The sequence below is a fragment of the Suricata suricatta genome, chromosome 11 (genome assembly GCF_006229205.1).
Source record: "Suricata suricatta isolate VVHF042 chromosome 11, meerkat_22Aug2017_6uvM2_HiC, whole genome shotgun sequence".
NCBI classification, from domain to species: Eukaryota; Metazoa; Chordata; class Mammalia; order Carnivora; family Herpestidae; genus Suricata; species Suricata suricatta.
In genome coordinates this window covers 88265662-88292406 of record NC_043710.1, presented here as the reverse complement: position 1 = coordinate 88292406, position 26745 = coordinate 88265662, and the positions used below count along the sequence as shown (strand labels likewise).

Genomic DNA, 26745 nt, shown 5'->3' with positions numbered 1-26745 from the left:
GGCTTGAACTCATGACCCTTAGATCAAGACCTGAGCTGAGATCAAGAATCAGATGCTCTACTGACTTGAGCCACCCAGGTGCCCCAAAGGATGAGCTTTTTAAATGAAATGTAAGGGCCATTTGAGTGGGAGGCACTTCTGGGAGGCAGTGGAGGTGAACTGTGTGGGTGGGGCATGACCAAGGGGATGGCCAAGACAGACAGGCCAAGGCCAGCTGTGCCAGATGATAACCTGGTTTTCTGTGCCAGAGTAAACACATAGATGAAATAGTCAGATGTTTTAAAAGATATGACACATATTTAGCAATAAAAAAAGTACAATTTTGCTATTCCTATTCTTTGGTATCTATTTTCCAGATAAGTGAAATAGAAGATGATAGCATTTACTTTGTTCTGAACTGAGATTCTCAACAGAACAGTGTGGACGTTGATCATACTTCATGGTAGATTACCCACTTTTTAACATGCTAAACCAAACTGATAAAATTTTCTAGTACACCAAATCCTACTCATCAGGACTTAGTTTTTTTTAATGTTTATTTTTGAGAGAGCTCGAGTTAGGGAGGGGAGGAGAGAGAAGGGGACAGAGGATCCCAAGCAGGCTCCACTGACAGCGGAGAGCCTGATGTGGGGCATGAACCAACAAATCGTGAGATCGTGGCCTGAGGTGAAGTCAGAAGCTCAACCAAGCGAGCCACACAAGCGCCCCAGGAATTTACCATTTGGATAACTACATGTAATTCATTTTTCTATTCCAGGTATGTGCATGGATCAGCATAAAAATGGCTTTAACTTGGGGTTATGTGCTAAGACACAAGCACAGATGACAAAGTATATAAAAAAAGAATATAACAGGGGCACCTGGGTGGCCCAGTCATTCAGCATCTCACTTCGGCTCACGTCATGATCTCATGATTTCAGAGTTTGAGCCCCACATCGGGTGAGCACGAGCCCCGCTTCAGGTGAGCCCCACTTCTCTCACTCTCTGTCCCCTCCCTCCCTCCCTCTCTCCCTCTGCCCCTCCTGGGATTCTCTCTCTGCACCCCCCTCTCAGAAAATAAAAATAAAATAAATAAATAAATAATAAACAAATAAAATATCTGTTCTGCATCAAATTAAGAAAATAGCATGTAAAAATACTTTTACTGATTAATGAATTAAAATCTCTAAAGCAATCAGGTAATAAAAAAAAAATAGTTATCTGTATCCATGTAAACTTTAAAGACCCAAATCTATAGGCAAGTGAAAGAGAGAACAGGTCAAATAAGTATGTCTGCAAATATAGGACCTTCCTCAAGATGCTCCTACAATGCACAGTTTACAGTTTATACAGGCACAAAGAGTCTGCAATTTCACTACAGTAGGCTTCTCAAATAATCCTTCATTTGCAGTTATTATTGGCTTCAGGTAGAGTGAAAGTTTTCACTGAGCTGTCTCTGGCTCAATGAAACTACTTTTCTGAATTTTAAGTTTAAATAGAACTCTGGGCATCTTGCCATGTACAAAAATGTATGCTAAAACTAATTCAGGTGGTCTGGGACCTGTTAGTTTACTAGGGTATCTTTCAGTTAACAGGAAAGACATGAGAAATCTGTACCATAGAAAAATGACTAGTACGGTATCATGAAAGTAGTAAAATATTTTTTTTTATTTGTAGTTTATTGTCAAGTTGGTTTCCATAGAACACCCAGTGCTCTTCCCCACAAGTGCCCTCCTCCGTTACCACCACATCCCTTCCCCCGCCCCTCCTCCTTCAATCCTCGAGTTTGTTTTCAGTATTCAAGAGTCTCTCATTATTTACCTCTCTCCCTCTCCTAACTCTTTCCCCCCCTTCCCCTCCCCATGGTCCTCTGTTAGGTTTCTCTTGTTAGACCTATGAGTGAAAACATGTATCTGTCCTTTTCCACCTGACTTATTTCGCTTAGCATGACACCCTCGAGGTCCATCCACTTTGCTACAAGTGGCCAGATTTCATTCTTTTTTGTTGCCATGTAGTATTCCATTATATAGATAAACCACATCTTCTTGATCCATTCATCAGTTGATGGACATTTAGACTCTTTCCATGATTTGGCTATTGTTGAAAGTGCCGCTATGAACACTGGGGTACATGTGCCCCTATGCATCAGCACTTCTGTATCCCTTGGGTAAATTCCCAGCAGTAAAAGTAATAAAATATTCTTTGACCAACAATCTGAATACCACATACTAGGAAATACGAGACTGGAACAGCAGCATAGGACTGTGCTTGGAGAAGTACGTTGCTTTAGTGTTTGACTAAATATATTCTGGACATTCCAGTAAAACCATACAGGACCTCTGAAGTACTCTCTAGAGAAGTGTTCCATTTCTGTTTACATAGTTAAATATTTGTTAAGCGTGATTATGTACAGAATGGCTCTGATCCGGTAATTGTATAAATTTTGTGCATTTTGATGATCCCTAAAGGGCAAAGACCGTCTATGGATCTCTTGGATGTGTGATACTTATTTTCATGAATATGTACTGAAACAGTCACATCTTGGTGGTGGTTTGTTTTAATACTCAGCTTACTGGGCGCCTGGGGGGCTCAGTCGGTTAAGCATCCAACACTTGACTTCAGCTCAGGTCATGATCTCATGGTTCATGAGTTTAAGCCTTGAGTCAGACTTCATGGGAAAAGCATGGAGCCTGCTTGGGATTCTCTCTTTCCCCCTCTCTTTGACCCTCCCCTGCTCATGTGCTCACACAAGCCCTCTCTCTCTCTAAATAAATAAATAAATAAACTTAAAATAAATACTCAGCTTACTTCTGTTTCCGCTTGCCTCCATGTCTGTCATTTTGCTGACCCAGCCCTTATTTTTGGAGGCTCATCTGTTACTATGCAATAGAACCCTGATGACATTCCTCCAAGGCCGTGGCTGTCCTCTCATTGTACATTCTTTGTTGGATGCAATGACCGCAGCGCAGATGATGAGTTGTCCTTTGGGAATTAGTGTTTACTGGTGACTGTCACATAATAGGTAACAATAAATGACTGAGTATGTCAATGAACATGGCAAGCTCACATGTACATTATCTTACCAATAAAAGACCAAAGACACTATCCTAACCACCTGACTCCCTGATAATAGGCCACTGGTCTTATATTATAAGCAGGAAATACAGAATTTCCCCAAAAGGATGGTACTGATCAATTTTAAGAATTAGACACAATGCTTTGAACTTTTTTTTTTGGGGGGGGGGGGACTTGGGTAGACTATAACAGATGGAAGAGAAACCTTTAGGTTTTATGCGTTTTCTGCCTTTGGTTTTTATGATTGTTCCGAAATAGCTACATGATCAGCAATGGGAGACAGACTGAGTCATAACAAATTCACTTGCTGGAGGAAAGAACTGAGACGCACTCAACAAGCAGTTACTTTCACACCTAACAAACCAGCTGGGCAGCTCAAATCCTGGGCCAGAAAGAACGAGTGCTCTAATGAAATGTTTGCATACTCATCTTGACAAATTATTTTATCTGCATCTCTCTGACATCAGTGAAAGGCTCCAAGTTGGTGAAAGAGTGTCCCCAAGCTCAGCAACACACAGACTTTTAAGGTTGTCCTCAAGCAAGGCCTTGGAAATCATTCGCAGGATCTGGGCTTCCTAAGGCACTAGTTCTAGTCATGTTACCTCTCCTTTTGACCATCAGCCATGTATAGCTTGCGCTTTTTTTCCCAGGTGGATTTTATGCATTTTTCCAAGCTGATTTTTACTTGGCTACTTCCTGCCCACTCCCAATCTCTCTAGGACCCTTAATTTCTTGTTGCTTCCTAATGGGACCTCTCGGTCCATTCATCTGTGAATTCCATCAGTGTCCTCTCTACTCTTTTACACATTATCAAGACTGATGGTAAACAGGTAGGATTTAACGCCAATCCTTTCCCATTAAACTAGCCAAGCAATTGACGAACCCTGTTTGATTACATATCCAGAACTGCTCCACTGCTTTTTAAATTGAGGAGAGGAGAAGGGGAGGAGAAAGACAAAGTTTTTGATTTACTTGATTAAAATCTGTTACATTCTTGAAATGCATAAGAATTCCTCAGTTAAGTCTTTAGTGCAGGGGACTATGTCCCCACAATGGCACATTAAATATGCTTCTTTCTAGCGGTCCATTGTGACCTATTAAAGATCACTCTTAATCCTGAAAAGGGTTCAAATTAGCCAAACACCATGAGGCAGGCAGTCATTTACAACATGCCACAAAAGCGCTAGAATCCAATAAAACTCTACAGGTGGCTAGAGTGCACATTCCCCTCTTACCTGTCCTCAAATGTTCACACCAGTACTCCAATTTAGACAATAAAGGCAACGTTTTCTCTCCAGATAGTCATTACCAAAACAGAGGGATGGTAAAAGGGGTGTGCACTCCTGGCACTGCCTTGCTTCTTAGGAGCCCACTACAAAATATGTTTAAGTTTACACCCAAGAAGGCACAGCAGAACACCGCACAGGTAAGATTCCCTAGGGGACAGGTCCTGTACAAGGGTTCTTCCATTAGGCATCTGTGAAAGACGAGAGGCACGCTGGGTAAAGATGAGTTTGAAGAGAGGTCGAAAAGGATGCCCCCCAAGGGTGTGCTGAGAGGTAAACAGTTTCTCCTCGTCTCCTGCAGTGATTCCTACCTAGGAGGTTGACCCACTTACTATATATATGGCTCTGCCTGCCTCCTCTCTCAACTGATCACTGGTGTCTACTTTAATTTTTTTTAATGTTTATTTATTTATTTTTGTGAGAGAGACAGAGACAGAGCACAGCAATGGAGGGGAAGAGAGGGAGACACAGATTCAGAAGCAGGCTTCAGGCTCCAAGCTGTCAGCACAGAGCCCAATGCGGGAGTCAACCCACGAACCTTGAGATCATGACCTGAGCCAAAGTTGGACATTCAACCAGCTGAGCCACGCAGGCACCCAGGGGTCTATTTTTTTTAATTGGCACCTCCTAAATCTCTCAAACTCCTCTACTTCTCTCCATATCTACTGCAACCATCCAAGTGCACTGTTTCTCGTCTGGGCTACTGCAATAGCCATCTAACTGCCTCTTGCCCCATCCAATTTTTTCTCCAAACTCCATCCAGAATGTTCCAGCACAATGCTGTCCTACTTCACTGACTCGCCATGGCTCTGTATGACCTGCTTTTACTCACCTTTTACTTCTGACCCCTTCGCTTTCGAGGTTCCTGCCGCATTAGTCTTCTGCAAGCTCTGTAGGAATGCCGGCATTCTGCTTTATGGCTCGGCATAAATGGTACCTTTTGTTTGCCTGAAAAGTTTTAAACCCATCCTCTTCTCTTTTACCTAGCTTTACAAACTCTTCAGAGCTTTAGAGCAAAATGTCTCTTGCTTAGGGAGCTCAGTCCTTTCTAAGCCATTCTTTACTTTTCCTTAAAAGCATGCAGTTTTGAGTACATGGTCATTTTTATGCTTCATTTATATCATTTTGGGCAAAGTTATGTCTTCCCATCAAACTGTAAGCTCAGTGAAGGCAGGGACAATGCCTGGCGTGTTCACGACATATCCCCTAGGACCTAGCTTGGTGTCTGGCCCACTACAGACCTTCAACAAATGTTTGCTACATGAATGAATAACTGCCCTTTTCTTTCCGTCTCCTTATTTTATCACATCCCTTTCTTCAGCCCCTTGAAGATATTCCAAGGCCATAAGCAAAAATAATGAAATACAGAAGAAAGTCTTATAAAAAGGATGTCTAATAACTTTAAGTGCTTAGGAAATAAGACAAAAAAAACAATACCTTAAATAATTAAAAATATTAAAATAATCAATTAGCCAAATCTTCTGTGCCCTTGGTGATCCTAGTCATATTTAAGTTCTATCACTTAAATTTTTTTTAATGTTTACTTATGAGAGAGTGTGCACACACACGAATGGGGGAGGGCAGAGAGAAGGGGACAGAATCTGAAGCAGGCTCCAGGCTCTGAGCTGTCAGCACAGAGCCGTGAGATCACGAGAGCCAAAGTTGGAAGCTTAACCAACTGAGCCAATCAGGCGCCCCTAAGTTCTATCACTTTCATGCAAATGACTCTTAAATATATAGCACAGTCCCCGATCTATCCCCTGAACCCAACACGAGCATTTTCATTTGGCTTAGATACCCAACTGGCACATGGAGCTCTAAATGCCCAAAACCAAATCCAACACCTTTTCTCAAACTTAAATTTAAGTTCCTTACTTCTATGACTATTACTGTGGCAATTACCATGCCATCCATGCTGGAAGCTTTCTCTTCATTGTGAATCTTCCTTTTTTTCTAGATCCCTGTCAGTGGCCAAGTCCTCAAGATTCCCATTCTAGATCCCACCTGTGTACCGCCCTCACTAATCAAGCCTGAAGACATCTCTTGAATACACCTCCCAGAGAATTATGATGTGACTAGCCCATTGTTTTTCAACATTTAACCAATCTCCCCCACTTCTGTGTGTGTTTTAATTATTAATTAATTTTTGAGAGAGAGCTCAAGTGAGTGAGGGGCAGAGAGAGACCCCCATAGAGGCAGAGAGAGAGAGAGGGAGAGAGTGTAGCGCCCTAAGTGGGGCCTGAGCTCACCCGATGTGGGACTCGAACTCACAAGCTGTGAAATCATTACTTCAGCCAAAGTTGAATGCTTAAATGACTGAGCCGCCCAGGTGGCCAATATCCCCCGCTTCTGCTTAACATAAAAATCTCCTATCAATCCTGCACCGTTATTACTGAAACAAGAGGGACTGTTTCCATTCCTTAAATGTAGGACTATGAGATTCAATGTGCTTCTTCAAACTCTGCCCACTATATTTCGAGCTCTGTCGTGAATCACTGTGATCAGACTGTGGGCTCTCCAGAGGTAGGACGTGGGCCAGTACCCAGTACATGGTAGGCTCTCTATAAATGTTTATTAAATAAACTACTATGCCATGACATTCAGGGCCATTCAAGAAACAAACTCAAACCAGTTTTCCATTTTATATCCCGCTACCCTCTACTTGCACTTCACCAGCCAAGTTATCCAGTGGCTCTTAAAGCGTGGCCCCAGGACCAGTAGCATCAGTCTCAGTGGGGATTCGTGAGACATGCACATTCTCAGGCCCCACCCCTATGCCCACTGAATCAGAAACTCTAAGGGTAGAGCCTCATAATTTGTTTTCACAAGTGCTCCAAATGATTTTAACGTATGCCAAAGCGTGATAACCCGTGAATGGCACAATCAGCATACCTTTGAGATAATGAGGTTTGGTTCCAGACCATGGCAATAAAGCAAATGTCTCAATGGAGCAAGTCAAATGAATGTGTTGGCTTCCCAGTGCATATAAAAGTTATGTTAACACTATACTATAAAGTGTGCAATAGCACTGTGCCTAAAGAAACATATACACACCTTAACTAAAAAACACTTTATTGCTAAACAATTCTAACCATCAGCTGAGCTTTCAGTGAGTCATAATCACTGATCAGATCAATATACCAAACGTAATAGTGAAAAGGTGTAAAATACTGTGAGAATTACCAAAACGTGGCAGAGACGAGAAGTGAGTAAATGCTGTTGGAAAATGGGTGCTGACCTGATGCAGGGTTCCCGCAAACCTTCAATTTGTGACAAAACACAGTATCTGCAGAGTGCAATGAAGTAAAGCACAATAAAACAAGGTATGCCTGTAGTCACCATCAGGTAAACGCTCATATAACTGAACTGAAATTTCGCCTCATTTTGCATACACCCTAGTTCAATAGGCACTGGAAAATGCAAATTTATTCTTAGTAATGTCAATATTCTAAAAGTGCAAATTAACTAAAAGTGTGCATATCTGGGAAGTAAATCATATATCATCTACGTCTCAGCATCTGAAGCTCATTACAAATGTTGCCATCATAGGGGATCTTGAGAAAAGATCTCTTTTCATTACATTTAATGATTCTAATTTTCCAGAGTTGAAGGTAGGTACTTACTGATATTTATCTGGCCAATCATTAAGTATCAAAATCACATAATGGCTCCTGGGAGCCAGGTGGGACATTTGGCTAACCTTGGAGGCAATGCAGGCAAGCCAAGATTTGCTCTAAACTGGTAGACTCTTACGTAGGAAGAAGTAAATTTAAGCTGGGGTGGAACAGAAGATGGTTTTCTCAGGCCAAAGAGAATTCACCCATGTTCCCAGATAAAAGTATAACCCTCACACATGAAATTCAAGAAGTCATCAACTTGAAAAATTAAGACATATATCTGTCCATTGTCTTAAAGGAAAAAAGAACACATATAACAAAAAGCACGATACTATACACATACACACACACACACACACACACACACACACACACACAATGCCTATGAATGCAAGATGGTAGATAGTGGTCATATAAATTATTTCAGGGAAATGGGATGCATTTTGGTACCAGGATGATAATTTTATCATAGAGACATGATTAGCAGCAAACTACCAATATTATAATCAGAGTATATTGGGGTGACTTTACATTTCCTAGGACAATTTTTCATTTTTCAGATAAGGAAATAGCCACAGAAAGATTATATAACTTTCCCAAGATCAATGATTTGGGCAGTGGCAAAGCCTCTGTCTACCTGTTTTTAGACCAGAGGGTCTCTTACAACATCACTCTGATGCCTATAATTGAACTGACATCTGCTGATGAGAAACACAAAAGAAAATACGTTACGTTTTTAGGCAATACCATTCGTTTTCATTAAATCTACTACTAGATTACTTACCAGGTGTATGAAGCATCTTTAGCATGTTCCTAACAAATTGTGATAAAGCCTACAACTGGACAAAAATAGAGCTTCAATGTTATAAACATCTTAAAATTTAGCTAGGTCAGATAGAATTAAAAAATGTAACAAGCAGGGGCACTGGGTGGCTCAGTCGGTTAAGCATCCGACTCTGGATTTCATCTCAGGTCATGATCGGACAGGTTTGGGAGTTGGAGCCTTCCAGGGGGCTCTGCGCTGTTTTGGGATTCTCTTCCTCCCTCTCTCTCTGCCCCTCCCCTGCTCACACATGCGCTCTGGGAGCACACACCTGCCCTTGTTTGCACTCTTTCTCAAAAATAAACATTAAAAAAATGTAACAAGCAATCGTAGTACACAAAACAGGCAGATAACTCTGCCTAAGATAGGCTAAGTAAATGATAAAGAAAAATCTCCAGGAAGCTCTAATTGCTTCTGCTCTGCAACTCAAAACACATGCTGAAAAATGTACTGTTAGTTCTATAGCTGGCCAGCTCCTTCCAAGCTCTGGTTTTGGTAACTCTCAGACATGAGTCTTAACCTTGTCATTGACTTTAAAAATATAGGTCCCATCCCATTTCAGTGATGAAATATCCAAAATCCATTCCACACTCCATTTATTTTATGTACTAACTATAATACAATTTTTACACTATAGAATTTTAGACCCAGAGAGGGCTTCTGAGACCATGTGATCCGACACCATTGTTACGGGAAAAAAAAGAAGTAAGGGTTATGACAGACAGAACTTTAATACAATGAAAAAATCTGATAATCCTTTGGAGTTACTATATACAGAGGTAGCCTGAAAGCTTCCTGAATATTGTCAAAATTGAAATGAACATGCTACCCTACATATTTCTATCTTGTTTGAAATACTGTGAGTTTATATGATTCCTAAGAGTTTTTTAAAACCCAAATTAAAAGAAAGTGAGATTTTGCTACTTAATTATCTCGAGGTTTTAAGAATAATAATTTTAAAAAGCATTGAATAATCTGGTAGAAAAGTTTCAGTTATATTACTACACATTACTACATACAGAGGGTTTTTCGTCTAACCTTCAAACATGCTCTCATTCATAACACAGACGGGAAAAAAATAGATGAGAAAGGAGCAAGTCTATATTCAGAGAATGCCTCTAAATTAAAGATTTCAAACAACATCAAACCTTTTAATAACATCTCAGTGAGAAATAACATCTTTAATATTGTCCCTATAACGAAAGAAACCAAAGCCCAGAAAAGTAAAAACTTGTAAAGTAGGGCCCAAAAATTAGTGACGGCTTTAAACTTAAGTCTCCATATTCTGAGATTTATATCTTACGTAAAATTTCAAGAACTTCCTTTGCTGAAGGAGAGAAAAACAAGAGTCCTAGGCCATATTCCCAACAGCCTGTGCAGATTCAGAGCCACATACCTATTGTTGTTCCGACAATTTCGACAGCTAACACGCTCTAGTGGGTCCGTCTGAGGTATTGCTGTGTACATCCCTCCACCCTTGTCAGGAAGAAGTGCAGGGAAAAGAAAAAGAGAAAAGCGTGAAGGCGTCACAGACCAATAATCAAACAGGCTCAAATATAAAAGCCAGGCCAATAAGAAGCAGTTATGTCTGTATTTCAACCAACCCCTGAGCAGAATGTTATGCTTATCATGACTTACCAATATTCACCCATGAATTCTGTACAATATTAAGGCTATACTCTACAAACTCATCGCCATGTTTTTCTCAAGTCTTTCTGTACTGGAAGGAGCCAGAGAAATGGAGACATTTAGTCACTTCCCTTTCAGGGTTTCAAATCTACTGGGCCCAAAATACACTGTACATTACAACCTCTGATTCATTTTTACTTTTCTGGCAGTCATGGAAGAATTTTACGTGATGCCAGTTGGAGAAACAGGGTGGAAATCTGTCTGAATGAGGTCACAAGATAAACCCATCTTCATTTTCCTGTAATTATTTCGATTAGGTCAGTTCACTTGACTACACTAAGTTTTAAAACATGTTATATTTTTCCAGATGGAGTAGATTCTCAGCCAGCAATGACTTGGAGGGGAGGATTAATATTTTGATGTTGCTTTTGGCGGAAACTGCCTGGCAATTAAGAAAAATGCCCAGATTAACACATACCTCATTGTAAAACACTCGCTTGACATATACAATGGCAAGAGTTCTCCCAAACTGATGCTGGGAACTGAACCAGCCTTATGGTCAGAGTACAGATTCTGCTTTCAGATGAAAAACAGCAGAACCGAATTTGATAAGGGTGGGAGAGGCTGTCACACGGCACCCGACCCAGGGCAGCTCTGCAAGGTTAAGGAAAGTTCAGGCAATTGTTTTCCCAGAATACTTTCCATTTCCATTCATCTCATAACAACAGCCAGAATGTAAGCAAACCAAAAGTACTGACAATGTCTCTCCACATTCCTGATCCCACTCCCAACAGGAATTTTTAGGAAAACATTGAGAGAAAGAATATCCTCTGCTCCATCAGACCATGAGTATAAGTCCCAAAGGTTCACAAGATCAAGTTCACCTACGAGGTAATGTGCTTATTTGAGCCACTAAACACATCAAAGTTAATTCAATGACTTTTATGATCACCAGCATTTAAAAAACTTTCCCTATTTCCTCCCACCCAGAAAAGATGGGTAAGAAAACTAATACGTGAAAACCACAGATGGCAGCCTCTGAAACTGCACCCCTAATGGGCATCTATTATTTAAATAGAAATCCACCATTCAAAAAACTCAAACTCCTGCGTCCAAAGCCTAAATCAAACATCAGACTTATTCTTTTCTGCTTATGGAAACAGCATGTGCTATTCAAACTTTAATGCTTTCTCCTCTAGTTTCTTGGACAATGTTAGTAGCTTGGACTAGGAATGGTGACGAAAAAAAGTTTAGAAAGTATGACTATAAGCCATGTGTTTTCCCGCAAAATAATGAAATCGTTATTCTCTTTTGGTAATGAGATGCACTCAGGCAAATAAGGTATTTTTCTACAACAACATTAAAACTAGATTACATGAAAACCCAGCAGCTTTAAGATACGAATATATACTACAGAGTTGTTCTTCAAATGTAACATTTTAGTATGTCTATGTTGAGTTGAGGATTGAAAAAACCCTCTAAACTTCATCAAATTTTAGCGGTGTGAGTTATAGCAAATTTATCTGTAATCAGAACGACAAAACCATCAATGATTGCTTATTTTGATCAACTAAATATATTACGTATTTGAAAAATAATGTGGATGCACATACATCCAGATGACATCATAAATCACACTTCCTAATGCAGAGAACCTCTTTAACCAGCATCAATGCAAAATAAGCCAGTTGTTCTAGACCCATTCCAAACTAGATCACTAAGTTATCACTGAAATAAAGTATTTTTAAAGGTCTGTCACTCTTATGGCTAAAGGATGGTCATATTATAAAAGGCAAAAAAAATCTTACAGGCAACAGCCCTACCACACACCGGACACAACAGACAAAAGAAACTCATTATAGGTCAGAAGTCACAATCTGGTGACCTGCAGACTTGTTCTGCGTGGCCTATGACTGCTTTCAAAAATTGTAGTTAGTTGCCAACAGTAAAAACTCTGGCCATTTCACCTGGATTTACAAGAGGTTTTGAAAAATCAGAAAACCCGGTAACCCCAGGCCCTTTGTCTATGCCAACAACAGAAGCGAACTACAGCTGGTGTTCTCCAGATTGCTCCCCTCGCCCCCATTGCTTTCTTTCCCAGCTTGCTTCACGCAGTTTCATGATCGGCCTGACTCCCATGGGCCTGTGAGTTTTCACACTTTGCTCTAAATGAAGCAAATCTAAGGTATTGGGTCCAATCTATGCTCTATGCTATTTCCATCTCTCAAGAATAACTTCCAGCAAGTTCATTACTGGTATTTCATTTTCACTGTGAAATAATTTTAAAATATAAACCAAATGGATAAACATAACTATCACCTGACAATAGAAAGCTTACAAAGATTACTCTAGATTAAGGGGTTGCCACTGATACATACTATTTCCAGTCCAGTGAACCTGTAAGGTTTCTATGTTTACAAAGGCCAAGGAAGCCAACCATGTTCTTGCACCCTGGTACCATGGGTACAGGGAGGATGTATTTGTTTATTTAAAATTTTTATTTAAAAAATTTTTTTAATGTTTTATTTATTTTTGATACAGAGAGAGACAGCGCATGAGAGGGGGAGGGGCAGCAAGAGAAGGAGACACAGAACAGGAAGCAGGCTCTAGGCTCTGAGCTAGCTGTCAGCACAGAGCCTGATGCGGGGCTCAAACCCACAAATGTGAGATCTGACCTGAGCCGAAGTTGGATGCTTAACAGACTGAGCCACCCAGGTGCCCTTAAATGAAAATTTTTAAAATTTTTGTTTTTGAGAGAACAACAGCAAGAGTATGAGCAGGGGAGGGGACGAGAGAGAGAGGGAGACACAGAATCTGAAGCAGGCTCCAGGCTCTGAGCTGTTAGCACAGAGCCCGACATGGGGCTCAAAACACCAACTGCAATCATGACCTGAGCCAAAGTCAGATGCTTAACTGACTGAGCCACCCAGACACCCAGGGAGGCTTTATTTATATTTAGGTCTCTTACATTTACTAGATGATGAGGATGTTTAAGATCCACATGTGTCCTGGATAGTGAGCTTGTGTGCCCTGAGTAAAGCCCTCCGTTTAAGCTTCCATTCATGACTCCACTGACTCCATTAGGGATCTGATGATGAACATGGGAGCAGCCATTGCTGAGACCTCCATTGCTTATGAAGCTTCCATGAACATTCCCATTTATCCGATTTGTGCCAGGCAGAGTAGTGTATTCCACCATCTGCCCATTAATATCTGACCCTTGGTAGAGATATCCTGGAGGGTCATATTCTGTTGAGAACAAAGAAGCAAAACAAAACAAATTAAACAAACAAAAAAACCAAAACTACATAACAGTAAGACACCTAAAGAGACAATCTCCTCGCATGGGCAGTTTTACTAATGAAACAAACCTCTATGAAACTATAAATACAGTAAATTAAAATGCCCTCAATATGTTCACTTAAAGCCTAATTCTTGAGATATGGTTTGAGAAAGTTATTGTTATTTCCTTGTACAGAGATAGCAAGGAACTTTGAGTTAATTAACACTCTGTTAATGGAAAGAGAAACTAACCAGAGAGAAATTACTCAAGAGAATTAATAAATTATGCAAGTTGCAACTATCAAAGTCCTGGCAACACTAAGAAAAAGTGTTTACACTCCTACATGCTTCAAAGTGCCAAGAGAAACCATATAAAACAACAACAAAAGGCAACCTTTAGGTAGGATATTTTAAATAGTAATAACACTTTTAAATGAAAGGATGGAGTTATGTATACATTCACTGACTCTCTATACAGTCCCTTGGTTAATACAGTCCATGTGGAAGCCACGGTTTACTAAAGGCAAAGGCTAATTATTCCATTTCCTTATATTAAAAGCATTTAAATAGTTGCCTAAATTCTGATTTCCAGAGGCACACTTACTAGAACTATTTAGAAAAAGTGAAATAGTCCTTAGAAAATGCAGTACCTAAACTCTACAGGACTTGTTGGCAGAGTTTGGATAAATTCTTCAAAGGTGTGAAAGCATGCCAACACTGGATTAGGTGCCTTTCTTCCTGCTACTGAACTTGCACAGGTGAGTTATTGTCAGTATACCTGGTTATGTTTTCCACTAAACTGTAAGTTGACAGGGCACGGGCCATCTCTACATTTTTATCAGCGTTTCCGCATTGTTTAACATAGTGCCACGGGCATCAAAGACAGTCAATGAGTATCTTCTGAATAAATGACTGAATGAACATCACTATCATAAATTTACATTTTTGAACACATTATCAAGTCACAAAGGGAAATGACCTTAACCAGATTAATCTTGCCCAGACAACCAAAGCAATACTTTCCCTTTATGATTCAGTTCACAAAATTAGAGTCCATATTGAAATCATTTAGAAGAAGACCCAAATGATCTCCGACCCTTTCAGCCTGGTACCACCACCACCACCACCGCCATTACCATCTCTTTCTCCCTGTCTCCTGGAAGGCACCAACTGAATAAAAAAAAATCATCTTTCCACTCATCCCCGCCCCCCAACCTCTGAGCTATTAGCTTTATTCTCTTATTCTACGGTCAAAGGCAAAACCCTAAGACCTCCCACCAAAAACTCAAGTCTCTGCTGGATCTGATTTCCCTGATTATAACAGCTGGGAGAACAAGAAAGGGAGGAAGGGGAGGGAAAGGGAGAGAAGTGGGGAAAGAGGAAGGGAAGGGGCTCTAGGCTGTGTGTGTTCATACAGCACCATCACTGACCATGTAAGCACTCACATTACACTCGGGGGAGGGGGTGCCGGTCTGGAGCAAGTCTGGTACACCGGGTACTGAAACAGCACCGTGCTCCTTAACTTGTGTCGTTCAGTAAAAGCAACTTAGAAAAGTATTCCTTTCCAGACTTTCCAGCCTTTTCTATTCCTGTTGACAGGCCTTGTACCAGTATGAAGGTGTCCCTGCAGCAATCCCAAAGCTCACGATTCAAAAACTCTTGCTCTTTGGTGGTCCGACAAAGCCAGGGTTTCCCAGCACTGAGTCAGCTATTTACTTAGAGACCTGCCTGGTTTGGGCTTTGCCGTTTATTTCTGCTGGGCAATTGAATGTGATGCTCCACTTATTCTGGCTGACAGCTAGAACAGCTTTAAAGTCACCTCCCCTGAATGAAGTGTCAGGGATCGATATTTATTCTGACAATATTTTCCCACCCATCTCTGGACAAGGACGAGGACATCGTTCCGTATGGCTTACTCTGTACGGTGTTTTGCTGGCGGCTCTTCACCAGGCACATTGCGATGAAGGCCATGAGAATGAGGACCATCACACCCAGCACACAGCCGACGATCAGATACAGCATATCGCTGCTTCTGGTGGGGCTGGTGGCAGGCCCAGCGTTTCGTCCGCCTCCTGGAGAGTTTGGAGGGGTACTCAAGTCTTTGACAGGATACTCAGAAGCTCCAGGAACACGTTTCACTAGTTGAAACAGAAAGGAAAACATGATGTCAGAGTGAATACAGCCTCTATGAGATGGTTTACTCTCCGAAGGAGGTCTGGTTGGGGACGCAAGCCAACGTGTTTACGCTCGTAACTGAGATGATCTGACCACCAGTGAGTCACAGAGAAGGCTCAGAAGTTTAAAAAATCGGATGTGCCAAGTCTTAGTCCCCAAATTCTAGAGAAACCATAAAATTAGAGAAACAAATATACTTAGTTGAACCCAAACTGCTATCTGATTATCTGCTCAATTATACCTGCAGAAGCCTAACAAAGAGCTGAAGTAAAAATATTTCAACTTATGGATGAAACAAATATTTCTTTGTGATATACTCTGAGCTGAATAAGATTCAAAAATACAGATTTTTATGCCTCTTTTATGTTATTAATATTGCAAGATATTGACTTTGGACTATTCAAACAATGATTTACAGTTCCAAAGACAAGCGTTCCAAAACCAATAATCTTCGGAGTCCACAGAAATGCAGTCCTTTTACCTAATGCATTGATACTCTGGGTGACAACAGAAGCTAGTAACAGGTGGGACTCAAACCCCATTTTCTCTGTCCTCAAAAAACATGTTCTTCATGTTTAAAACATCACAGAGGAGCAGCAGAGCATCGTGGCTGACAGCCCGGCCTCTGGAACCACACTGCCCAGCTTTATTCTCTGTGCCACCGCTTACCCTTAGCTGTAGACGTTAACCTCCCTGGACCAGTTTCTGTATGTGGAAACTGGAGATAACAACAGCTCTATCATAAGGTTATAATGAAGGGTAAATGAGTTAATCATGTAAAGCACTTAGAAGAGAGACTGGCACATGGTCGTGTTCAATCACGTTTATTATTACTAGTTATCACATTTCCTGTTATGGCCCATACTGGGGCACAGTGGTCTTTAAAAACAATCTACTTCAATAAATATAATGTTGGGGTTCATTTTCTAGCAACTCTACACAGCACAGAGCTGGGAATCCATAAGGAAGAGGCCACCTTTCTTCAAAGGGAAGAGCTCTCCAACACTGAAAACTTGGCAGAGGCTGTCAAGGCAGGTGGTATGCTGCGTTAGACAATGGGAAGGTCCCTGCCAATTCTAAAGGAAACAAATGAGTTTCTGAGGCAAAAGAGACATTACAGACCATACAATGAAAGATCATGATTACCCATGGGGAAGTCCGTCAGATTTATCCACTCTTCATTTATTTTTATTTATTCACAATTCTACCAAGCTTGATAATTTTGCCAACCTCCACTAAAGTTAAAAAATTCTGTGGTGGAGGGTGAGATAGACTCATCAACATCAGTAAAAAGAGATAGGAGTAGGAGGAGAAGGAGAAGGAGGAGGAGGAGGAGGGGGAGGAGGAAGAAGAAGAAGAAAGAAGAAGGAAGAAGGAAGAAGGAAGAAGGAAGAAGGAAGAAGGAAGACGAAGAAGAAGAGTGCTTGGGTGGCTCAGTTGGTTAAACATCAGCTCTTGATTTTGGCTCAGGTCATTATCTCATGGTTCATGGATTTGAGCCCTGCATCAGACTCCGTGTTGGCAGTGTGGGGCCTGCTTGGGTTTCTCTTTCTCCCTCTCTCTCTGCCTGCTTCCTACCTCAAGATAAACAAATAAACTTTATTTATTTATTTATTTATTTATTTATTTATTTATTTATTTGAGAGACAGAGAGAGACAGTGTGAGCAGAGGAGGGTCAGAGAGACAGGGAGACTCAGAATCTGAAGCAGCTTCAGGCTCTGAGCTAGCTGTGAGCACAGAGCCCGACACGGGGCTTAAACCCACGAGCCATGAGATCATGACCTGAGCCGAAGCCGGATGCTCAACCGACTGAGCCACCCAGACACCCCACAAATAAACTTAAAAAAAAAAAAAAAAAGACAAGGAAGAAAGAGGAGAACGAGGAAGAAGAGAATGAAGAGAAAGAAGGAGGAAGAGGAAGAAGAGGCTAAGAGCATAGAACAAGAAGTGTCATGAAGAACATAAAGAGAAAACAAAGAACTAAGAAAATTTATGAGCCTCTGATCTTCAAGAGCACGTGGAAATGGCTGGCTTCAACATCATCCCTGAAAACCTTATTGAATCACTAAAGATAAGACAATCATTGATCACAATAAGAGGGCTGAGTTATTTTTTTTAATGTTTTTATAATTTTTGAGGGAGAGACAGGAGTACAGGTGGGGGAGGGACAGAGAGGAGGGCAGGATAGAGGATCTGTAGCAGAGGGCTCTGTGCTGACAGCAGAGAGCCCAATGTGGAGCTTGAACTCATGATCATGACCTGAATCAAAGTCAGATGCTTAACTGACTGTGCCATCCAGGTGCTCCTTGAGTAATTTCTTTAAAAACTGAGACTGTATCATGCATTCTATTTAAATAGGCTGGGAATTGTGTAATACATTCAGAAAGTTATTCAATATGAACAGTTAATGTTTTAAAGAGATTTTTTCACGTTTTAGTGACTTGAAAGTCTGTAGGGAGAGCCTTTTATTCCCCAGAAAAGTCAATTAATGAGGCATACTATTATAGACAGAGCTACGCTATAATACTACTTAAATGATGGTTATTAAACTGTTGTCTATGTTTTATGTTCTGCCTCACTAGATTCTTAAATATCTTGGGGACAGAGATGATAAGTTTCATTTTTATCTAACTTTGCCCCAAGTATTACAACACTCTAGAGGCAAGTAAGAAATGTCCATTAATGGGGCATCTGGGTGGCTCAGTCGGTTGAATGTCGGGCTTTGGCTCAGGTCATGATCTCACGGTTCGTGGGTTTGAGCCCTGTGTCAGGCTCTGTGCTGACAGCTAGCTCAGAGTCTGGAGCCTGCTTCAAATTCTGTATCTCCCTCTCTCTCTGACCCTCCCCTGCTTGCACTGTCTCTCACTGTCTCTCAAAAAAAAAAAAAAAAAGAAATGTCCATTAATGTATCACAGTGACTAATACAAAAAAGCCCCTCAAATATACACTACCCAAATAAATCCAAGGTAAATTTAAATGTCGGTGTACACACACACATATATACATATATGTGTATATATATATATATATATATAAAATATGTGGGTTTTGCAGCAGAAAGTCACATGACTTAGCATTAGAAGATGGAATGATGTCTTGTCTTTATAATTCAATTTATCTGAACCTGTTTCTTCATTTAAAACACAATTTAATTTTATTTGAGAGAGTACACAGGGGAGAGGGACAGGAGAGAGAATCTTAAGCAGGCTCTATACTCAGCATGGAGCCCAACATGGGGTTTGATCCCAAGACCCTGAGATCATGACCTGGGCTGAAATCAAGAGTTGGACGCTCAAATGACTGAGCCGCCCAGGTGTTCCAGTTCCATCTTTGAGCTGGTGTCATCAAATCTCCTGCAGCAGACACTCTGAAGGCTGCCTGGCCCGGTCAGCAGCTTTCCCCCCCACACCTGCCGAGCCCTGAGTTCGCTGAGCTGTCCACGCAAACTCCACACAACTCAAGTAAGTCCGATCACTCATCTCTCCCGGAATGGTTTGGGGAGCATGGGACTGAGTTCTGATCACTGAGACAAGTAGGGGTGAGGGACGGGTGAGGAATCTGGGAAAATTTCTCTTGTTCTTAAAAACAGACACAAGTGAAAGACAGTCTCTTTTTCTATTAGATTAACTGAGACTGGACAGGAGTTCGTAAATAGCCACAGGAACTGTTTCTACTACTCTTATCACCTTTAAAAACAGATGATGGGGCACCTGGGTGGCTCAGTGTGTTAAGCATTTTACTCTTGATTTTGGCTCAGGTCACGATCTCACAGTACCTGAGTTTGAGCCCTGCATCAGGTGGTGCACTGACAGTGAGGAGCCTGCTTGGGATTCTCTCTCTCTCCCTTTCTCTGCCCTCCCCAGCTCTCTCTCTCACTCTCTCTCTCAAAATAAATAAATAAACATTTTTTTTAAGAACCTAGAAGACATTTTATAGTCAATCTACATATGTAGGCAGAGTTGGGAATTTCAATTTAGCAGAGCGCACTGCTAATTCTGAATTTAACCACCACACTTAAGAAGCAGATAACGTTACCCATAACTCACTCAAGAAACCACTTTAAGTGTATAAAGCACTTTTCCTTAAAATTGTACTTTTTAAAAAAAGTATTCTAATTTTCACAGCAATCTCAGCAATTATTCAGCAAATACTTCTATTCCTTGCGGAGAAAAAAAGAAGAGGGGTGAGTTGCTTGGAACCACACAGAAATTGATGAATATGATCAATGTTTCCATAAACTAGGCTTTAGACAAGTACTCTAGCCAATATGTCATGTTTTCTGTTGGGACAGTCTTTATGCCAGCACCCAGAAAACTGTCCAGACTCTTCCTTAGGTAAACATCTCAAGAGTCAGAAGGATTAATGCAGAGTCTGGAATTCCAGAACCGTCCAGGAAAAAAAAGCGAGTTCTCATTCCTCTCCTACCTTTAGTCTCACAGATCATCACATTACTAAACTCGCTTTCTCCCCCTTCGTTGAAGCACTGCATTTTAATATCGTAGGAGGTTTCTGGCTGCAGATGGCCAATCATGTGCCACTGCTTTGAACCTAGAAAGGAAAAGGAAAAGATAAGCTTTATATGTTGCACCACCCAAAGGTGATCTCAAAACACAGTTGGAACAGCACCTATTGCCGGAGAGTCTGTATGCGCAATGAAAGTGTCCTTAAGCGAAGTACTTCAGTAATGCAGCAAGCTAAACAGCACTTCTGTGACATGCCATGAAACAAATGACAAGAGGCACACGGAGTTAAACCTATACCACTGGTACTAATACTTTGTTTTGTTACAAATAATTAGTAGTGGGTCCTTCGTAAAATACATGTTAATTTCATGCATGGGTTAAGGGAGAAAAAAATCTTCAAGTCCTCTGATGCTCTGTTTTAACCTAGCAAGTCAATCCACTCTGTCCACCCACCAGACAGCAGCAGTACTATAAATGAGATCAGCAAAGGGCACCTTACCCGGAATAAGTGACCATTTATTTATAAGACAGGCCTTGGAGAAACTCAGTTCTGCTGGACTGGATGTGACATGAACAGACATCTAAGTGAATGTCTGAACAAATGGTTGAGAATAATGAAAAAGCAGAATCTACTGGCGGAAACTCCTGGTTTCTGCTCCCACTATTTCTTTTCTTTTGAGTCAGGGTCTCCAACACACAAGTATCTCTAACAGAGTGTTTCTGCTATCCATGGCACACGGCCAACGTTTCATTTGGAAACATTCTCCAAACTGAACACTCTCATAAGAACCACTCTGCATTTTCACTTCCACAGACATGTGATGAACTTTAATAAACAGGAACACTTCTGCCAGATTTAATTAACTCTTCAAGCACCTTTAATCCCTCTTAGAACATAGCTCTTCAAACTGTTTCCGCAGTTCCCTAGAAGCTCAACTATACCACCAACTGATTTAAGAATTAATTGAAGGGGGAGGAAAAACAAAACCAAACCACACAAGCAAGTCAAATCTACTCGGCTGACAGGTCCAATAGTACTGGGTTCCTTTCTAATTCAACACAGACAAAAATATTTCAAACCGGAAACACACCCCCTTTTTCCAGGTCACCACTACAAAACCCCTCATTCATAAGGACTCATAGTTTACACAGAAGAGAATCTGCTTGTGTTATGATCAAGGGGCTCTGAAAGGCTCAAGAAGTAAGGAATTCTATGCCCCCTTTATAAGTATAAAGAGGACCCTAAAATAAACTTGACTTGCAATCCTGATTCAAAGACTGGAATAGATCTACTTCTAAATTCCAAAAACTTTCTCAAAAACTTCTATTTTTCCCCTGTCCTTGGGTCTTTCCTAGCCCAGCCCTACACTCACCTAACTATAAACATTCTCCTGAATAATTACCACACTAGATTCAAAGTTTTCCTTTCAGAGTCCTAGTCAAAACGGATTAAACTACGCTTCCAATATGTTAACTAATAAGAGAAAAACAGGTAAAAGAACACTTATCTTGTTAGATTAATATCCCACTGTTACGGTAATTATTCAAATGGCTAAAATGACAGGAAGCACTAGCAGAGAGTTTTTACTGATCACGGATGAATAAGACACAAAGTGCATTATTAAATCGAAACTCAATCAACCAGCATACCCTTTTCTTATAGGGGTCATTTTTTTTTCTCAAAGAATATTTTAGAAAAGGTGAAAAACCAAAGCACAGGCTTAAAAATTAGGATGCCTGATACTTTAATTTATAGAAAACTCAACTTTATAAGACAAAAATATTCACAAAAGCACTGGTATGCTGGAAACATTTACAGTTTATTCCAATGTGGAACTTAATTCAGAAGATAGGATAGCTTGATATAATTGCTCTTAGCGTATTCTTTAACACTGTCACTGAGTTTCAGATTTTTTCCAAAAGCTTAAGCAATTCTGAGTCAATATACATAAGTAATCTAAAACTTTGCTTTAAAGAAAACTTTATGTGCAAAGGGTAAACACTTTTGTTCCTTGGTTTGGGAGAAAAGGCCAATAGTTCCCAATAGCCGCAAAAAGAATTTTAAATGCATAAACTTGAAAATAAGGAATAAGCAAATTACACAGCACAGTGAAGCCCACTTAAACATCTGACTGCTCCGTCTACGAAGTTTATAAACAAGTTCTCTGTGAACCATAAGGCAAAACTCACATCTACAGACACTACTATTGGATACAAAAGTAATTTCCCCGTTCCACACACCATATTCACATCACAACAGCTTGCAAAAAGTTCCAAGACTTAACTGGAGAATACACTTTAAAAACTGTTCACCAGTGGGTATTTATAGAGAGTAGAACCAGGAGAGGCAGGGAAAAGAATGACACAGAACAGAGAGACACATTCACTTTATTTACATTTAGCTTGTTCGGAACGATTTTATAGCAAATGTTAATCTCTGTCAAAAGATTTTAGAAATAAAAGTCTGCCGGCCCCACTCTCTTAACCCAGCTGAACTAAAATGAAGACCTAGCTAGGACTCAACTATAGAACAGTTACTAACAACTCTTACCATTTCTTCCTTGAGAAAGTGAAATGTGCGTATGGAAAAGTACCCACGACAGGACAGCTCCCTGAGTGTTCATTAATTGAACATACCATGGTACCAATTCCTAGGTCAAGAAGTGAGACATCACCAGCACCCCAGAAGTCTCCCTCCCCCGTGTTCTCCTGGTCACATGTCCCTCCAAACAGCTACCCTCTGACCTGCACAGAATAGTCCGGCTGCTAACAAGTACCTCGCCTCATTCCCCACAATGCTTCATGTTTAAAGTGAATTTTTGAAACTAATTTGTTTCCTACTTTTCCAGATTAAGAGAAATAATCATTCTTTCACTCAAAAGATATTCACTGAGCACCTGCCACATGCCAAGCATTAAAATTCAGATGATAACTTTTTACTATATTACAAAAGTAATTCCGCTGGAAAAACATTATTAAAATTACACCGTTTAAAGAAACATAGCAACATATTTAAACAAATTTATTACAAGACTACTTGTAACAAAAATTATATGCAGTATTTGACCTCAAGAAGGGGTATGAAAACAACCTTGGCCCAGGGCCATTTTCTGACATGATCCATCACAATGTTAATAGTTCAAAGAATCAGAATCTTGGGAGTGAAAAAAGCCCTTGGAAGAAGGTTTCCTCCCAAAGCAAGAGGTCACTGAGAAAGAAGCACCCAGCTTTTACTGAACACCTCCAAAACTAAGCGTTTCTTATTTTGTTGAAAATGCTGTGGTGGAGGGTCCCTCCCCCAACTGGCTGTTCTTCCTCTACATAATAGTCTTTAAGTATTTGAAGACAGGTTATCAGTCACACTGTTTGTCAGCCGTCCTTTTTCCAGCCTGATCATCCTCAGACATTTCATTGTTCTTTCTGGACTCCATTCATTCATTCATTCAATGAATACTGAACACCTCACCATTGTAGGGGCTGGGGATACAGCACTGAAGAAAAGACTCCTTGCCTACAGAGAGGCTAACATTTAGTGGGGGAGACAAACTAAGTAAATAATTTCATACATACACGCACACAGGCACACATATTCCTTACATACCAACTGTGATGAATTCTATGACATAACCGTAAAGGGCACAGTTGGAAATTACACCAAGGGTAACACATAAACCGACAGAGGTTACCTGAGGAAGTAACATTTCGCCACACAACAGAAAAAACCAAATTAAACACTGGCAAGCAAGAGAGATCTTGGTGCACACAAGAAAACTCAAAGAGGGCCAGCGTGTCACGGAGACAAGTGAGAGGGAGAGGCGCGTGAGACTCGTGGAAGCTGTAGGCAGGGGCCAGCCAGACCATGCGAGGCCTTCAGACCACATGCAAAGTTCTAGATTGTGTTTTAAATGCTGGAGGAAGGTAGGGTCAACACCCTTCGCTATCTTGGCTGGTTTTTTCTCAACATATGTTCTCATTTCTCAGCATCTCTCAAAGCAGAGATTATTATGCTCAAGATGCAATCATTCTAGTATAGACGCCAATGGAACGGGGACGGAGACGGTTTTTAAATACAGCTAGAAGTCGCAAGTGGCTTTTACACTCACAGTTACTATTCATTTAAATAAAGCAGAAAAAAAACATGTTTTTCAGATGAACTACTGACAAATCAGATCTTCCCCAAACTTTTGTAACTGTTCCTATTACCAAAATGTTAAGATACTATATATATTACATTGGAAAGATGGTCTCTCTTTGGGAAAAAAATCAAAGTAATATGTTTTATCTATCTTAACCTGGGATGATGTTTTCCGTAATATTTATAAACTTTCTCTACCCAGAGCTCTTTACTGGGACGCCAGCTTGCCAGTGGGGCTTACCTTCTACAATGTCCCTCTTGTAATCACTGTCATTATCACTATCTGTTGGCCGGTAGTAGATATAAAATCCTTGAATGGGAGTATTATTGTTACTTGATGGAATGTACTGAAAGATAGAAGCAAAGACTTGTCAAAGCAAAAATAAGTGTAACTTCACATCTATGATGTAAAATATCTGTGTGGGAATAGTTTTCCAGCTTCATTTTGTAAACATCTTTGATGGCCATTTTACATTTAACTCAAAGGTATTGAGAGTATTTAGTTTACTAGAGGGCTGGGCAAAAATAACATAATATATTTCAGCAGGTTCAAAGACATAAAAATACATTTGTTTCGAAATAAATAAATCTTGGGGCTGCCTGGGTGGCTCAATTGGTTGAATGTCCAACTCTTGATTTCGGCTTAGGTCATAATCTCGCGGTGTGTGAGACCGAGCCCCATGTCAGGCTCTGCGCTGAGAGCATGGAGCCTGCTTGGGATCCTCTCAGCCCCTCCCTCCCCTCCCCCTCAAAGTAAATAAATAAACATGAAAATCAATCAATCCATCCATCTTGAAATGGCAATGAAGATAACTCTTGGTTGAGAGCTGGGGAGACTGTCCCATGTGTAGTTTAGACAAATATTCAATGCCCTTTGGTTTTCTCTCAGTTAAAAGTTAAAAACATGTGCTATTCATATTGTGTCACGAGGATATCAGATCAACCGTCTACCACGTGGTTCGAAAACCATCTCGTTAGAAAAGATGTCCCGCTTACCGTCCACTTCAGCATGATCTGCGTATCGCTGACAGCTTCGGTGTATGCAATGTGAGGTCCAGTTATTGGACGGTTAGAAAAGCGATTGGGGAACCCAGCCACCTGATAAGGACGAGATGCCGAACTCCGAAAACTCTCACCATAATGGTTGATGGCAATAACCCTAAATTTGTATGTTGAACCTTTTGACGGAGGAAAGAAAAACAGAGTTTTTAAAACGCTGCAGTAAGACAACCGAAGGGATGACATACCAGATATGACAAGTGTGCCAAAGTATCTTTCCAGAGTCACAAAAACATACTCTGAAGTCTCCACGGCAAACAGATTTCAACCCACTTGCCAGCGTCTGTCAACTGGCAGCGAATGTTCAAGATGTTGTGTTCCCAGGTCCAAGAGCTTATTGGGAAGCCCCTGGGAGGCAATGCCATGGAAGATTAATGATGTCTGTCATGGAAACGGCAGGTAGAGAGCAGAAAACAGCACATTTACTTTTTTTACACCACCATCTTCTAAAGCCGTAACCATCAACTACAGTATTGGTTGAAGTATCTGTGCTCAAAACGAGGTTTTTCCCCTTTGAAAGAAATAACTGAAGCGAAGTTTAACATGCTGACTACACTTATGAAGGGGCGCTGTGTAGGTGCCAACAGATGTCACTCTGATTTCACCAGTAATGGGATAAGAGCAAACAGATTTAAGCTACAACAGAAGGTATTTATTTGTATTACATATTAAGAACTTAAAAAAAAAAAACCTCTAAGGATTGTGAATGCCTAAAGATCTGGATCTAAAGAATAAATCAGACTCCTCCAGCACGATTCCTGATAGCTCAGAAATAACCGTGGGGCTTCTGAAGTCGGTGTTTTCTGTCCGTAAAACGTTACTCAGCTTTGCCCACATTTAAAAGTGTCACCTTGGGGCGCCCGGGTGGCTCAGTCGGTTGAGTGTCAGACTCCAGCTCAGGTCATGAGCTCACGATCTGTAAGTGTGAGCCCCCCGTCCGGCTCTGGGCTAACAGCTCAGAGCCTGGAGCCTGCTTCAGATTCTGTGTGTGTGTGTGTTTCTCTCTCTCTCTGCCCCTCCCATGCTCATCCTCTGTCTCTGTCTCTCAAAACTAAATAAACATTAAAAAAATTTATGGGGCACCTGGGTGGCTTAGTCGGCTGAGCATCTGACTTCAGCTCAGGTCATGATCTCATGGTTCGTGGGTTCGAGTCCCGCAGCGGGCTCTGTGCTGACAGCTCAGAGCCTGGAGCCTGCTTCGGATTCTGTGTCTCCCTCTCT

General features: G+C 40.8%; 1 protein-coding gene across 2 annotated transcripts in view; it reads right to left on the bottom strand.

Moving 5' to 3' along the window:
- Nucleotides 1-26745, bottom strand: part of CDON (cell adhesion associated, oncogene regulated) — a 99971-nt gene that overhangs the window by 10931 nt on the left and 62295 nt on the right. For both annotated transcript variants that reach the window (XM_029914815.1, XM_029914816.1), the window contains exons 13-18: nucleotides 25462-25643; nucleotides 24707-24812; nucleotides 20293-20415; nucleotides 15608-15829; nucleotides 13378-13658; nucleotides 10177-10256 (exon numbers count right to left, since the gene is read on the bottom strand). In XM_029914815.1, the coding sequence (XP_029770675.1) occupies nucleotides 10177-10256; nucleotides 13378-13658; nucleotides 15608-15829; nucleotides 20293-20415; nucleotides 24707-24812; nucleotides 25462-25643 (994 nt within the window). The remainder of the gene's footprint in view (nucleotides 1-10176; nucleotides 10257-13377; nucleotides 13659-15607; nucleotides 15830-20292; nucleotides 20416-24706; nucleotides 24813-25461; nucleotides 25644-26745) is intronic.